Genomic DNA, 15,470 nt, shown 5'->3' with positions numbered 1-15,470 from the left:
TCTCCAGAATTAGGTGCTATTCCAAGCATTCACACCAGAATTATTCCAAAGCTGAATACGTGGAATTCCCAGATATCACTAGTTTTTTCAAAACAAAAACAAATGAGAGTCTCACGGGTATTCCATAATCTCTTAATCTTCAGCTCTGCTGTATCCGCCGGACCTGCCGCGTACGGGGTGTGCCAAGCAGGATGTGCTGCGGTTGTCATGGCTTGTTATTCGGCAGCAGGCTTCACGTGGGGAGCTACTATGGGTGCCAGCGCACCTGCCTCCATCGTTGCTTGCAATTCGGCTTTCGGGACATGTCAAGGGGCCTGTGCCAGCATTCTATTAGCACCAACCGCCTGAAATTTTAGGCTATCACGTAAGTCCTTCTACACTAAGATGCGCTGAATGTGTTGTGAAGACATTTCGTTTCTCACTCCTTTTACAGGATGAATCGAAATCAGCTCCACCTCTCAAGCACAGTGGTTCTATCGTCATGAAACCCCGTTAAGTTAGAGCATTGTATTCCTTAGCTGTTTGCGCGTTTACATGTATATCCCTTTATATAAATTGTATGGTATTCACGTAAGCTCTCTCATTATACCAAAATTATAGAGCGGTGAACTAAAACAGGTTAGCGTATTTCGGATTTATTTTCCGGGGATAAAGTTGCAAGAGTGTAGAGGTTTAACTAATTTCGAAAACTACTGTAGCAGGTTTGTGCGCGCTCTGTCCTCTGTTCTCCAGTGATGGACCTGTATAAACCTTTTTTGGACACTGGCTGTGCGAAACAACACGAGAGTTGTGTGAGATGAAACCTGATCGTTTTTGTCTAACCGAAATTACCGCGATGCATTTTCTTCGTGAGATAACCCGCAGAGATATAAACTCTGCAACTTCTATTTACAGCAGCTTCTTCAGCACGGCGGTCTGCTCCAACACGGCGCGCTTGCTGGTGCCACCGATGGCATCCTTAAGCTCAACGGCACGCTCATAATCCAGGCAAGACTGGACGTCCTCGTCGAAGCGCGCGTCAACGCCCTTCAGCTGCTCTAGCGAGAGAGTGTCCATGGGCACCTTGTTGTTCTCGGCCAGGGCGACGACACGACCGGAGATGTGGTGGCCCTCGCGGAAGGGAACGCCCTTGCGGACAAGGTAGTCGGCTATCTCGGTGGCTAGCATCTCGGGTGTCAGGGCCGCGATCATCTTCTCGGGGATGGCGGTCAGGGTGGACAGAACACCGGTGGCGATCTGGATACTATCGCTGACGGTCTTGATGTGGTCCAGCAGGGGCTCGATGCTCTCCTGCAGATCCTTGTTGTAGGTGGTAGGCAGGCCCTTGATGGTGCACATCAGACCGGCCATTTGGCCGAAGGTGCGGCCGGACTTGCCGCGGAGGAGCTCTAGGGAGTCTGTTCACTTGTCAATATGGAGCCTACGGATTGGAGGGGAAGTGGAGAGACTCACCGGCGTTCTTCTTCTGCGGCATCAACGACGAACCGGTCGAGTATGCATCCGACAACCGCACGTAGCCGAACTCTCCACTGCTGTAGATGATCAAGTCCTCGGCCCAGCGGGAAATCTTAAGCATGAACGAGCTACCCCACTGCATGGTCTCCATAGCAAAGTCACGGTCACCGACAGTGTTCATTGAGTTGTACAAAAGATCCTCGAAGCCCAGCTCCTCGGCCATAGCGTGGCGGTCAATCTTGAAAGGGTTACCAGCGAGAGCACCGCATCCGAGCGGGCTACGGTTGACGCGGCGGATAACTTCACGCAGACGCTGCAGCTCGCTAGCGAAAGCAGTAGCGTGCGAGAGCATCCAGTGGGACCAGCGGACGGGCTGGGCCTTCTGGAGGTGGGTGTAGCCGGGCATGATGTAGTCAATTTCCTGCTCGGCACGAGCAATCGAGACCTTGATCAGATCACAGAGGAGGCCGTCCAGACGGCGCAGCTCGTCGCGCAGCCACAGGCGCATGTCGGTAGCGACCTGCTCGTTGCGCGAGCGGCCGGTGTGCAGTTTTCCGCCGATCTCCTTGCCGATGATCTCGCTCAGACGGCGCTCGTTGGCGGTGTGGATGTCCTCATCGTTGGGCTTGGCCTCGAAGGAGTCGGTGCGCCATTCCTCGGCGATTTGCTTGAAGCCGCGCTCGATCTCGGCGAACTCTTGTGGCGTCAGGATGCCATTCTTGGTGTTGGCGCGGGCGAAGGCGATCGAGCCGGCAATATCCTGCTTCCACATAATGCGGTCATAGGGAAGCGAGGCATTGTACTGCTCCATGACGGGGTCGAGGCCCTCTGTGATTTTATGTGAGTCAGTGTCTTATCGGAGGTAGGAGTGGCCATTGGCGGGAGTAGCGGGGGAACTTACGGGTGAAGCGACCTCCCCAGAGCATGTTCTCGGCGACGCCTTTGGTGTTGCTCATTTTGGCGGCTTAAGAATGAGTCAATTGGCAAGAATTGGGAAAAGAGGGAGAGAGACAAGAAGATAAAGTACCGAGCGGTGACTCGTACCACAACCCCGATCATCGGGCGCTAAGCCGCTTCGGGAGTTAAATAGTGGGGCCTGAGAAGCGGCGTATTCAGACTATTTGATAATTATTGCTTGGCAGAGCAAAAACAATACAGAAACAGAAGTGGCTACGTCTTCGAATTGCTCCCATGAGTTAACTATCATGTGGTCAGTGTTACTCTATTTTTACTAAAACAGAGTCTTCACCATTTAGTAACAGCGCGGCCATGAGTAGCCCGAAGTAGAGTGTGTTGCCGCCGCCCATTTTTGTCGGCGCGACATTCCTATAAGCAGCCATAAGGAACCCCCATATCACTTGTTTACACAATTTACTAACAAGAGGCTTGTAAATTCATACCCGATCCATATCACTCGGAGTAATGTCCATAGAGTGCTTATTGCTGCTCAGGTAATATCACGAAAAGTTTAACATAGCGAACCCGCGCTTTCCCCTCGGCGGGGACCTCGAGCTCAGCTGACGGTATCTGGCTGAAAGTGGAGACTGACTATCTTATCTTTTACTCAGAAAGCGGTTCGGTATTATTGCGAATGGTAAATTAAGAATTGGCCTGATCGATGGACACAAATTTGTTGGTCCTTGAGTATCTAGGACTTCATGTTCCATTTTGCGCGCAGCTGTTTACCGCCATCGGTTGTCGGGGCGTGATGCAGGGCAAATGTGCGGGGTTTTAGTCTCAGTAATTGCAACATTGACTAGCTGGACTTTATCTAAACATTGGCCGTTGCTTCAAGTTTCTCCAAGCCAAGAGTTGCCAGACATTATCTGGTTTAGATGTGCGACATCCATCAACTCTTAATTCTCACGATCAATCGATAGCTCTGATACTGGTCGTCATGTGCTCGGTTAATCGTGTAAGAGCCGAGCGACTTAAACAAATACGCTTTAACAGCCAATGAGCCCCGGTGAAGAGTTCGTAGCTAGTCGAGTACACGGTGAATCTATGATAGGTAGCAGAATTAATCCGAAGAAACCCCGCTCAGACAAGATCGGAATGTTTAGGCTCGGTCAGGCTCCCATTGGTACAAACTTATCACTTGACGGGCGGAGAGGCCCCAAGCGACGGCTTATCTCAAGACGACGAACCCTAAATTAGGTAAATTCTCTCGTGTTTCCGGGATCGCCTTCGATAACGGCTCCGATGTACTGAAAGACCCTGGGTCTTTGTATCTATATGTAGGATGGAATTCCCCTGAATTCTTCCAAGTCAACCCCGTCTTTGCAATCATGTCGGAAACCCGGGATCTGCCTTCTAAGCACCATGCGACTACCAGCGCGAGCGTGGATATCGACCCTCGCGCGGAGCGAGCGCTGGTTCGGAAGTTCGATTTTCGCTTGCTTGCTGCCCGTGCTAGCGATTATGTATCTGTTCAACAGTTTGGATAAGTCCAACTTGGGAAATGCAAAGACCGCGGGCCTTGAAGGTATGTACCTACTCTTCTGCCTCTCAGCGACATTATTGACATTCCTGGATGTACCTTAGACACCCTCCACCTCCACGGCAACCAATACAACCTCATTCTCAGTGTCTTCTTCATCCCATACGTCCTCACAGCACCGTTCCTCGGACTTCTAGGCAAGAAGTTCGGGCCTAATCGCGTGCTTCCATGGATGATGCTCATGTTTGGCGCGTACACTATTCTGGTTGTTACTACGTTCAACTTCAGTGGTCTTTTTGCCATTCGGTGGTTCTTGGGCATGGCAGAAAGTGCTTTCTTCCCTTTGGTCATTTACTACTTGACAACCTTCTACCGCCGAGGTGAACTGGCCCGCCGACTCGCTATCTTCTATGCTGCGCAGAGTATTGCCTCCGCATTCTCGGGTCTGTTGGCGTTCGACGTCTTCCGGATTCACTCTGGTCCATTAGCGCCATGGCGATACCTTTTCCTCATCGAGGGTGGCGGAACTATCCTCTTTGCTGGGTTCGCCATGTGGTTCCTGCCTATGTCAGCCGCCAAGGCGCAATTCCTGTCGCCCGAAGAGAAAGAGTTGGCATGTCTCCGGCTTCAGATTGACAGTTCCGCTGTGATTGATGAGAAGCTGAACATTCGAGATGCCTTCCGAATCTTCAAGCACGGAACTAGCTGGGCGATCATCGCCATTGAGATTTGCTTAGGAGTGCCTCTCCAGGGCGTCCAGCTGTTTTTGCCAGTCATCATCAATCGTCTTGGATACAGCACCGTCAAAACCAACTTGTACACCGTGGCGCCTAACGTTTCCGGTGCCGTTGTGTTGCTTATCTTGGCTTTCTGCAGTGATTGGACAAGATGGCGGTTCCCATTCATTGCCCTAGGCTTCCTATTTACGTTCATTGGCATGGTCATCTACGCTGCCATTGACGTTGAGAAAGATTTGAGCGTCGCTTATTTCGCCTGCTTTATGATGACCTGGGGCACATCGGCACCATCCGTTCTGCTAGACGTCTGGTATAACAACAACATTGCCAGTGAAAGTCGTCGTGTCGTTTTAACAAGTATAGCTGTCCCAATGGCCAACTTGATGGGTATTGTGAGCTCCAATATTTTCCGCAGCCAGGATGCACCAAAGTACATCCCGGCTTTGGTTACCACTGCTGCCTTTGGCGGCAGTGGAATCATCTTGACCTTGTGTCTTGGACTTTGGATGATTATGGATAATAAGAAGCGTGATCGGATGCAGGGTGTTCATTTGAGAGCGAAAGATATCCCCACCGAGATTCTACAGGCGGGACCGGCGAGCGATGATTTCCGATGGTTCTACTAAGAGTATACAATTCAATAGTATGATAATGAGTTATTAAACTTGCGACAATAGACTTTTCAGCCACCATGAGCCACCGGTAAAGCAGATGGTTCATTTCAGTCTCGTTTCAGTGCCGTTTCATAGTCGTTTCAGACATGTTTCAACACTGAGCCTCAACTCAACGTCAAAGTCAACTACTTAAGTAGGAAAATAAATAGAGATGCATATGGATGGTTTAATTGTGTAGGGAGAGGAGATATAATGGGCTGAAAATCCAGTTATCTTACTAAGTAAACCAGAGTTCGTGAATTGAATAGACACCTAACAAAACCGGCCGGAATCTGCTAGCAGAAAATACATATGCCTGGGAATTCCGGTTAGGGGTGGTGGGAACAGCAAAGGGGGGTGGTGGGAGTATCAATTCCCCAAATATATTATAAATCAATCTCCACTCTTAGCGCTAGCCCCAACAACCAATATAGCCATAAATACTTGGATTCGTTCCCAAGCGCAAACTTCCCCAAGAGCGTCCCTCCCGCAAAGAAAGCTATTTCATCGAACAAGCACACAATGGCCTCATACCTCATCACCGGCGCTAACCGGGGCTTAGGCCTTTTGATGGTTTCCTTCCTCGCTTCAAAGCCCGTGACTGAAGTTGATGTCGTAATTGCCGCTGTCCGGAAATCAAGCGAGGCTTTGGAAAGCATTGTGGAACGTTCTAATGGACGTGCACTCGTCCTGACTGTGCAAGTAACGGATGAAGAGAGTGTGAGAAAATTTGACGAGGAAGTGAAAAAAGTACTCCCAAACGGACTAGATGTACTGATAAACAATGCGGGCATCATGCAATCCTCTCCCAATGCAGAACTTGGCATTGAAGCTATGTACGTTGGGCAAGGCCCATATATTCTCGCGGATAGCCAATAGCTAACCACCTTTAGGGACAACTTGCATGATCATTGGAATATCAATGTAAACAGTGTTCATTTGGTCACCAAAGCTATTCTGCCCCACCTCCGCAATGGGGAAAAGAAGACTATCGTCAATGTGTAAGTTTTTGGAAACGACTGCCGAAGACCACTCTAAGTTTCCGTTTCGCCAGGTCCTCGGCTTTGGGCTCCATCACCCTGGCACCTCAGTATATGTTCCCACCGACTCCGGCATATAAGATCTCGAAGGCTGCTCTGAACATGATGACCGTTCAGTATGCTGCATATCTTGAAAAGGAGGGATTCATCGTTTTCAGCATCGACCCTGGCGTCCGTCGTGCCCTACCCACCCTCTTTCCAAATGCAAAAAGGGAACGATGCTAACTGATGTCTAGTGGTCACGAACCGAGATGGGTTCAGACTTTGCAGATCTTGATCCCAAGGAAGCGGCTGAGTGTCTCGTAAAGAAAGTTCTACTCGCCACCAAAGAAGATAGTGGCAAATTCTTCGAGGCCAACGTTCCGTCGTGGGAGTATAAGGGGGGTCCAACCCGCTACGATGGGCATATTCTTCCATGGTAGATTGCCAAATGCAATTACCAACAGCGCAAGACAATGTGCTACATACCGTGTATGCCGACCTAGTAACATATCATAGAGACCTGTTGGCGAGTTTGTTCTCGAATGTCGGCCTGGATGCTACAAGGAATTGGCTCCGGAGGAGAAAGCTGTATGAAAAGCGGAGCTCTGTACCCATATATTGCAACTACACAAGACATTCATTCATAAACACGGCATCTAAAAACCTTCAAGAACAAGATCAAAGCTGAAGGCGCTTTCACAAGCAATCGTCCATTTGATGGATCTGAATTTGTTCTTGCGTAATGACGCATCTAAGTCCTGCAGGAGTTCATGAAGCGGGACGCATATTTTTGCGAATCCTTCGATAACCTCTTGAAGGAGTTAGATGCGTCGTTATGCAAAAACAAATACAGACCCATCAAATGGACGATTGCTTGTGAAAAGACTATTCAATTAATCACAAAGCTCAATAACCGTCCACAAAACGGTAGTCAAGACCTCGCCTCCAATCTTCTCCATCACACGCCTACTCGCCTTATTGTACTGCGCAACTTCAGTATGCACCCAATCCCCAACCTTGGCACGAACTGCTTCATCCTGAATACCCGACCTCTCAGCCCCAAACGCGCCATCAGGCGCCATCCCCTGTTTCATCACCTGCTTCGACAAAACGAGGGCCAATCCCTTCCCTCGATGCTCAGGCTCAACGTGCAACGTCGCCACAGCACCATCCACACCGAGGAATCCCCACGCAATAGGCATTTCATCCTCGCCCTCCGCGCTACCATTTCCATCATGGTAAACCGCCACACCAGGAATCTTCAACAACTGCTCCCTGGGCCTTGGAATATTCGTCCGACTCTGCACAAGGTCCAGGTGCCCCGGAAGAACACCGGTTCTGCCTAACCGATCGTGATACCTATAACCATCCGGCAAGGCCGCATCGCCAGCAGTGTCGAATACACCTCGCGGGAAGAAATACTTATAGTACGGCGGGTTATCGGAGCGATCGATGCGCAGGCCAGGCAGGAGGTCCGCATCGGCGCCCGGGCTAGCGAGGACACCTCCACGCATAAGCAGCACAAAGAGACCCGTGTGCAAAGACCCGAACAAGAAAGACTTTGGAGAGGGTGGCGGGATCAAGGGGACGCCATTGTTAGTCGGGGTCTCAGCTGCGCCCTGCTTAGATTCAGCAGGGAGCGATGACAGGTACTCCGGAAGAAGATGGACCTTGATGTATCGCATCAGCGCCAGTAATTGGTCGCGCGCTTTGTCCAGGTCGGCCGGGTCAGCCGCGAGAGTGGACACGGCGGTGTCCGGTGTGGACCCGTCATTCTGGGTGACAGGGACGATCGGGGCGATTGACGTGTGGGACTCCAGGCTGCTGTAGAGCACGATCTGGGTCTGTCGGCCTAGGAAGAGATCCACCCGCGCAGCCAGCCACGGTCCTTCAGGGGTTGAGTCGGGCGGGAATGTGGCCAGGATCTTTGCGGTGGGGGACGCGTAGGCCTGCCCGTGTTGGATGCGGCGCAGGCAGGTGATTGAGTATGGGAGGTTGCTTGCTAGATGAGGGAGGATGCTGGTGGCATCGTGTTCGTAGAGTTGTGCCATTGTTGTTTTTTGTTTTTTCTTTCCTTCTTTCCTTCTTTGGGTAGCTGGCGGTGACCCGGGACAATGCCGGACCCGGATACCTGGATTGTCGAGCGTCGTGGTGAGACGTGTCACAAAGACTGCGAACCGGGTGGTCGGGTCAATCTGGATGAATGAGCTAAGACACTATTGACTTATTGTTCAGGGGAGTTATCCCAGTTGATATCGAGGTTGACACATCTGGAATGAGTCAGAAAGCAGGGATCACGAGTGGAGACGCGAGTCAAACTAAATCCGGGCTGGGAAATAGTGTCCTTTTGGAGGGTTGGGGCCTCAAACACAATTATATTGCAATTAATTTAGGCCGCACGCGACGCACTCAGAACCTTTAATTTATTTTCCCCATAGCTGGCACGTCAACTATTTGTCACGCTGGTCCCTCGTCCGTGCCTGTGGCGGTGCAGCACTATTGATTTTGACAGGGGGTCCGCCGGCGATCACTGTCACCTTTGCATTGGCGCCGGCGATCAATTTGGGGAGGTTGGGTTGTTGTGGGATGATAGGTGAAGACTGAATCCGGAAATAAATGATGATGTAAACGATGGTATTGTGCATAGATGCATAGATCCCAATCCTAGACAATAGTCTGCAACGCCGGAAACTACCCCTTCTTTTGGCCCAAAGGAATGACAAAGATTGAAAATAGAAAAGGAAATGGTCATGTCTCATCACGAGGAGTCCCCTTCCCCCTACCAGGGACTCCGGACCCCCACCATCCAATCCTCCATAGCCAGCCATTCACTCCATCGCGCTTCGGCCGCCCGGAGCTCCTCCTCAGTGGGCTCACGCAGGGGTCGAAGGAATGGTACCTGCTCGTCGGGCAGGATATCGTAAGCTGTCTTAGTCGCACCCCAGCCGCTGCTCTTGGCGGTGAAGAGATAGTTGGCACGCTCTTGCTTGTAGATGCAGCCCACGCCGGCGGCCCAGTCGTCGCCGAAAAATGCGCGCATGATGAGCGCCGAGTCCTGCGCCGTGACGATGAGACGACGGACATAGGGCCGCAGAGAAACGAATGGTGCAGGAGCAGACTGGACTAGCGCAGCAGACTCGTGAGGACGTTGGCATGGAAGACGAATGTTGACAAAGGCAGCTACTGATTGCACGGTCTGGTTGTGCTGGCCATATTCAATGAAATACTGCACACAGTTCTTGTAGTGCGGGTACCAGCCGGTTGGGTCGACACGACCAAACTCGCTGTCATTCAAGAGTGCTTGCGCCTCGGTGTAGTTCATGCCCTCGACGGGGCGGTTCTCGCGCCTATCGGAGGTGCGTTCAGCTTCTCGCTCGACAGATCCTGAATTGGGGAGCGGTCTCAGAAGATGCGTCTTGGGGAGTATTCAAGGGCAACGTACTTGGAGCGGGATGCTCGCGCGAGTAGTGCTCGCGCAGGCCCATACGCGGAGAGTTTTCCCAGCACTCTCTTCCGGAATCCTGCATGCTCAGTGACATGTTGGGCAGTCGACATGTGTCTTAAGATAGATGGGGGGAGATTGAAGATTGAGATTCAAGGTGGTTAATTGAAGTCTAGAAGGTCGGGGCGAATGGGCTCTTAATAGGGCGAGCACTGACGGACAGACCGAGGGCCCGCATGGGCCAGTGTGATGCCAAAAACGATCACATTTGAAGATCAAAGGGCTAGTTCGGGCCTGACGGGCAGCAGGGTGGATACGGCTTCGAGCTATCGAGTAAGGCGACGAATGGAGCCATGGAACCAGCCACAGGGTCGAGCTTGAGCCACAGTTTCAGAAGCCCGAGATGGACAGAGTCTGCACTAGCCACTTCACGCGCCACGGCGTGGCCGAGCATGTGGCTCGTGCGCTTGGCCCGAAGAGGCAAGGGATGTGTGGCTGTGGCTTCGGTCTTGTTCGGTGGATCAACAATCTCATTGTGGTCCAATTGTATGGTCGCGTCAGATTCTCCCAAGATTAGCGTCCCAATAGTTTGGTTGACTCCACCTCACTATCGTCTGGCATTTCATGGATGCCATGATTTGGAAGGCCTCGCGCTGCTATACGGTATCCGACCTAGGGCCAGGGCCAGGACCAGGGTCGTAAGGCGCCGCGCTCGTCATTGTCCATCCTAGGATCTGTGCGACATTGCCGACGGGGGCCCACCGTATAGTGCCGAAGTGTGCCACAAATACTTTGCCATATCGGAACGGGTGTGTTCGGTCGATTCCACATCATGTCGATTACCTACTGCCCGACTCCACGAGGCCCACCGTCACAGGTCATGTCGCAGAGAACAGGTTCTGAGGTGGTGTGACGTGGTACCTGAGTACAACGTGGACTCGCAGATGCAAGGAGGCCAGAAAAAGAACGAGGGGATCTTGCCAAGCACCGTGATCCCCGATCACTTCGTATCGATCCTCGGGATCCCCGATGGATCGGTTGCAATCGACCAAATCGAACTCTGGGTTTGCGCCCGAGCGCATCTCGATCCAATCACGACCTCTCCACCGCTCTTGACCGACTCCCGGTTCCTGGATAACGATATCACCGGACTACGGCTCGCTAGTTCATCCTGTAAATCCGATTGACGTCTGAACCCTGCCCCGCCTTGAATCCGCTCTGCTGTACGGCTGAGAGAGCACCGTTCGCTTTAAAGGCGGGCCTCTGCATCTCTGCATCTCAACATCTCATCTGCAGATTCCAAGATCTTGTCGACTGAGCCACCCTGCAAACCTGTCCAACTCCAAAGTGTGACTGGACACCGTCGGCCTTGTCCGTTTCTCCGCATTCCACGTCTTCCTTCCACACATACAGACACCATGTATAAGACGAATTACGAACTCTACGTACGTCAACCCTGACTTCAACTTGCATTTCCCGGTATCACTGACGTGTTTGGATAGTCCCGACCGAGCATCGACAGCCGGCGCTCGCCGCCTCCAGATGAGCTGCTCTCCCCATTAGCGGAGCTCTATCCGCACGTTGCGGCCCTGCAGCCACAATACAATCCTAACAGCTGCACCTTCACCGGTTACCGCCACACGGGCTACTGGGCTGCAGCGTATACCACACAGCCCCAAGAGCCGGCCTGCGCGCCACGAAGCCATGGTACGTTCGTCTGCTTCCCTCTTCCGCATTATCATCATCATTAACGGTTTCATAGACTGTCTATCCGGTCGCTTCGTTTCCAAACTTCGCCGGTTTCTCAGCCGGGACGATTTAAAATATCGTCGACGATCTGAGGCGACCGCCTGAGTCACTCTTTATTTTCCTTTCTTGCTACATATACGACGCGGTATCCTCGACCATCTTCGATTCTCTTATTATGTACTTTCACAATTGAGGTATCCACTGTTATTTATCTATCTGAACACACGACCACACTCAGGCCCCAACGAGCGGGGGATCTTGACCTGATTTCCTTTATTTTGTTTTTATCTTGTGGCCAAGCCCACTTCATCTCTGACGAGCGAGGCGTTTTTCAATTCCTATGGGTAAGGGAAGCGGGATACATATTGGGGGCATATCATTCATGTACATAGCAGATGTTCATACAAACACAATTCGGACTTTCAACCAGATCTCCACCACACCTTAAAACCAAAATAGAACGCCTCTCAAAGTGGACCTCGCATCATACCCGGTTTCAGACTCGCGAACCACTTCCCAACCCGGACGACCCCCTATCAACAACCCTCCACTAGATAGGTAGCGCCCCATCGTTGTCCCCATGGCCCCATTGCAACCCTCACACAGGATCCAAGACACAGGGCACATAACCAGGTATCCGGGCCACGTAGCCACCAAAAGCAAAAAAGGCAAACACCGACCTTTAGCAATGACTCGCATTGACCCCTACGTAAATCATCCCCCACACACAGCAAAGATCATCCCCTCCGCACTCACCCCCAGCGGAGCCCAACCCTGCAGGTCACCGATAGCTCGTCCTGTGTGTACACAAATACCAGAAAACCCACCTTTGTCCAGGTGGCAACTAATTGCCGAAAAGCCGCAGAAATAGTCTCAATTCATACAAAGCAAAGAAGACGTTCCCCCAGGAAATGAAGATCCGAACTCCACGCGTCCGGGTAGTGAGGACCAGAGGCCCGACCCGAGCGGGTCCAATAATGCGCCCCGTACGTTGCAATTGAGATTCCAAGTCGCCTCGCATTTAAACACCGCATTCAGAGCGAGGCGACGGGATTATGTCGTGTGACGTGCAACGGTGCCTTGCCTAGCCTTGCCTCCCCTATCTTGTTTCCGATGACGTGTGGTATTCAATAAAACAAAAAGTAAAGGTCGAAGTAACCCCGACGATGTCAATCGCAGTTCCAGTCAATGGCGGCTCCGTATACGCGGGCTACGACGTGGCGCGCCTAGCCGGGACGGTGGGATTTTCTGCAACGGTCCTACGGCGTTGTACACGAGGCTACGATTCTTTGCACCTGGAGGTGGCTTTTTCTCCGATCCACAATCCATTGTCTGAAACGGATTGTTGCATATTGCATTAGCTGCAGGTACGTCGGATGCTCGATGTTCGGATATAGAGAGATAGGGGGGATAGGGGGGTGGTTGTGATTTGCGGATCTACGTCGGCTTTTGGAGGGTGGGGATCTATTTGATCTGCACGGGGTTTGGTGACGTCTCCAGACGCTCTGCGGCACGGTTTGAGATGCTACGGTAGTGCGTACCTGCAGAAATTATTTGGTTTTTATTATGTGATATTCGTGGTGAGATGGTTTAGGGATTTGAGTGCGAGAGTGGGTGAGTGGAGCTATGGTTCGAGTTCGGCACTATGAAGGGATAGCAGGGTGTGATTCTGGGTTGTATCGGATGCGAGGGGAGCTTGGTGCCTTCCTTCTCCAAGGTTGACGGGATGAGGTGCAGGGAAAGGTAATTGTGCTCCCGTCGAGCCCTCACTCGGTCTATTGCCATTTCTCTTCGCCTCGCTTTGGCTGCTCAGGAGGTACAATTCTCTGTCCAGTTCTCTACGTTACGGACCATGGTTGAGAATTATGATTTCCAGATGTGAAGCCAGCATATCCCAAGGCTGACTCAACAGGACTTACACCTCTTACTGTTATCTTAGTTCTTACTGAAAAATCATTGCCCTTGCAAACGTTTCTATCGAGGGACAACAATATAACAGGGTATAGATTGAAGGTCGACAAAATATCACCAAGGCCACCAAAGACCAACCTAACGAGATGCACCCCCTAAACTCCACGACACCAGTGGCAAAAGCCACCACAACGAGAGACAAGGTGACCCAATTTTTTCAGGCAGCAGATCAACAACCACCGTCCCACCCCTGCTGACTGGAAACAAAAACACAATAACAAAAGAGCACCAGGGAACGTGGAGTGTTTCGAGGCAGAAAAGGAATTATAGTGGCAGACGCTCTTGCGTCCACCAGGCGTCGTAACACTCTTGTCATAAGCATTTCATTCATGACCGTTTCACTTCGTGACGGGCATTATTCATGCCAGACTAGCAGAGGTCGCGGCAGCAGTTCCCCAACGGAAGCGCCGCAGTCCTCCGCGGACGGCTTCTTGCCCACAGGCTGCTGATGAGCGTGCGCCAGGGACACTGCCATCTCCCATCATGCCAGCTTCGATGCGGCCTACTTCGCGGCCGAGCATGTATCCAGCCGAGAAGCTGATTGCAGAGAACAGGACCACGACGCCGGCACTGATCACCCACGTCATGACAGTGGGACTGACAGGACCGGCCGAGTCTGATATACTTGCACGGCGACTCTTCTTGGGTGCGGCGGTGCGGTCTTTGGGAGACATTGACCGGCGCTTGGCTTTGGCGATCGGTGGGCCGGGTGTCGCCACTGCGCGGGGTCTCCGGTGGGGCGCGCCCACTGAGGGACTGGTTTCTGTATACCGCGGCGAGTGAGCTCCTTCGCCGCTTTCATCGCCCAAAGCGACCGATTCACCAACCAGGCGGAATGTTGATGGTTGGGCGGGGCCTGAAGGACCAGATGAAATAGGTTGATTGTCTGCTTTGGGGAGACCCCGAGCAGCAGCAGCACATGACAGGAGGGTAGAGAGACTAGCTCGAAGGGCAGCATCATGATCTGCGTGATGGGAAGGTGATATCATGTTGAAGGGGCTGTGCTGGGACTGTTGTGATCTACGGGAACGTGTGCTAGGTGGGTATGAATCTCGGCGGATTGCGGTGCGGCGACTGGAGGTTGAAAGCACGCTGGGTTGAGATCGGCGCGACTCGTTAGGACGAGTCCAGGACGGGTCACTTGTTGCCGGTGGATGAGAAAATACGTTTGGCTGTGGGACAAATGGCGATGGGCTGATACCCATGCCCAGCGCAGTGGAAGCATCGTCATCTTCATCATCGCTCGAGGCCGCATCTGCATCGGAGGGGTTGGATGGGAGTGCGGGGAGCGGAACCCTCAGAGCCGGGCGATTCATATCCTCGTTGGAACTGCTCAAATTGGGATCGGGCTCACTCTCACTCTCCTCGTATTCTTCTTGGCTGCTGCTAGCCAGGCTAGTGTCGCGCGAGGAGTAGTCTACCTGGGCTGTGGTAACGGCAGCCAGGTGTTGAAGGCGCCGTCGTCGACTGCGGTGCTGGTACATGCCTCTCACTCGATTGTCCACCCGGAGACCAGTCGTAATGATATCGTCGTTTGTAGCCGCCGAGGACAAGGACGAAGACGACGGCTGCGATGATACTTCGATCCAAGAGTCTATGTAATATTGCAGTGAGTACATATTGAAGCGTAAAAAAAAGGCGAAAGCGTCTGCATGTCGAAACTGGTTCACCAAGGGGAAAGTACAAGGTCTGGGTATATAAGGAAGCCAACATACCCTCTGATCTCATGCCAGCCGCACCGGATGGTCGGGGCTGACCAGGATCGCGCGAGTGGCCATCGCGCATCAGTTGACTTGCGGCTCTGGGCTCGCGCACCTGACCCAGCAGGTCGCAGTGATTTGGTTGCATGGCCAAGTTGAAGAGCAAAGGGGGAGAGCAGATGGGGAGGATAGAATAGAAATAGAGGATGATGGAACACAGATGGGATCAGGCCACCCGGTGGGAGGAACAAGAGCGGTCAGGTGTGGGGAGAAACAATCAATGAGGTTATCTTATCAGTGT

The 15,470-nt window shown here is 52.2% G+C and overlaps 7 protein-coding genes across 7 annotated transcripts; 3 read left to right on the top strand and 4 right to left on the bottom strand.

Annotated features, from left to right (window-relative positions):
• Positions 1-888: 888 nt before the first annotated feature.
• On the bottom strand, positions 889-2,411 carry N7498_007355 (argininosuccinate lyase ARG4; the record flags this gene model as incomplete). Its single annotated transcript, XM_058454417.1, has 3 exons — positions 889-1,397; positions 1,453-2,283; positions 2,357-2,411. 3 exons carry the CDS (start codon positions 2,409-2,411, stop codon positions 889-891), a joined length of 1,395 nt encoding a protein of 464 aa, XP_058306666.1.
• A 1,332-nt stretch (positions 2,412-3,743) lies between these two features.
• On the top strand, positions 3,744-5,258 carry N7498_007354 (putative MFS transporter; the record flags this gene model as incomplete). Its single annotated transcript, XM_058454416.1, has 3 exons — positions 3,744-3,838; positions 3,894-3,940; positions 4,000-5,258. 3 exons carry the CDS (start codon positions 3,744-3,746, stop codon positions 5,256-5,258), a joined length of 1,401 nt encoding a protein of 466 aa, XP_058306665.1.
• Positions 5,259-5,807: 549 nt separating this feature from the next.
• Positions 5,808-6,747, top strand: N7498_007353 (SDR family oxidoreductase; the record flags this gene model as incomplete). Its single annotated transcript, XM_058454415.1, has 4 exons — positions 5,808-6,121; positions 6,179-6,286; positions 6,340-6,496; positions 6,562-6,747. The coding sequence occupies 4 exons, from the start codon at positions 5,808-5,810 to the stop codon at positions 6,745-6,747; spliced, it is 765 nt and encodes a 254-aa protein (XP_058306664.1).
• Positions 6,748-7,200: 453 nt separating this feature from the next.
• Positions 7,201-8,358, bottom strand: N7498_007352 (uncharacterized protein; the record flags this gene model as incomplete). Its single annotated transcript, XM_058454414.1, has 1 exon — positions 7,201-8,358. One exon carries the CDS (start codon positions 8,356-8,358, stop codon positions 7,201-7,203), a length of 1,158 nt encoding a protein of 385 aa, XP_058306663.1.
• A 728-nt stretch (positions 8,359-9,086) lies between these two features.
• N7498_007351 (uncharacterized protein) lies at positions 9,087-9,846 on the bottom strand (the record flags this gene model as incomplete). The annotated part of the gene is made up of 2 exons (XM_058454413.1): positions 9,087-9,691; positions 9,750-9,846. 2 exons carry the CDS (start codon positions 9,844-9,846, stop codon positions 9,087-9,089), a joined length of 702 nt encoding a protein of 233 aa, XP_058306662.1.
• Positions 9,847-11,167: 1,321 nt separating this feature from the next.
• On the top strand, positions 11,168-11,603 carry N7498_007350 (uncharacterized protein; the record flags this gene model as incomplete). The annotated part of the gene is made up of 3 exons (XM_058454412.1): positions 11,168-11,194; positions 11,252-11,456; positions 11,512-11,603. 3 exons carry the CDS (start codon positions 11,168-11,170, stop codon positions 11,601-11,603), a joined length of 324 nt encoding a protein of 107 aa, XP_058306661.1.
• A 2,225-nt stretch (positions 11,604-13,828) lies between these two features.
• Positions 13,829-15,317, bottom strand: N7498_007349 (uncharacterized protein; the record flags this gene model as incomplete). Its single annotated transcript, XM_058454411.1, has 2 exons — positions 13,829-15,063; positions 15,185-15,317. The coding sequence occupies 2 exons, from the start codon at positions 15,315-15,317 to the stop codon at positions 13,829-13,831; spliced, it is 1,368 nt and encodes a 455-aa protein (XP_058306660.1).
• Between the last annotated feature and the right edge of the window lie 153 nt (positions 15,318-15,470).

This window comes from Penicillium cinerascens (assembly GCF_028974065.1).
Source record: "Penicillium cinerascens strain IBT 15544 chromosome Unknown contig_9_segment0_segment0, whole genome shotgun sequence".
NCBI lineage: Eukaryota > Fungi > Ascomycota > Eurotiomycetes > Eurotiales > Aspergillaceae > Penicillium > Penicillium cinerascens.
This window is presented reverse-complemented; position numbering and strand designations above follow the sequence as displayed.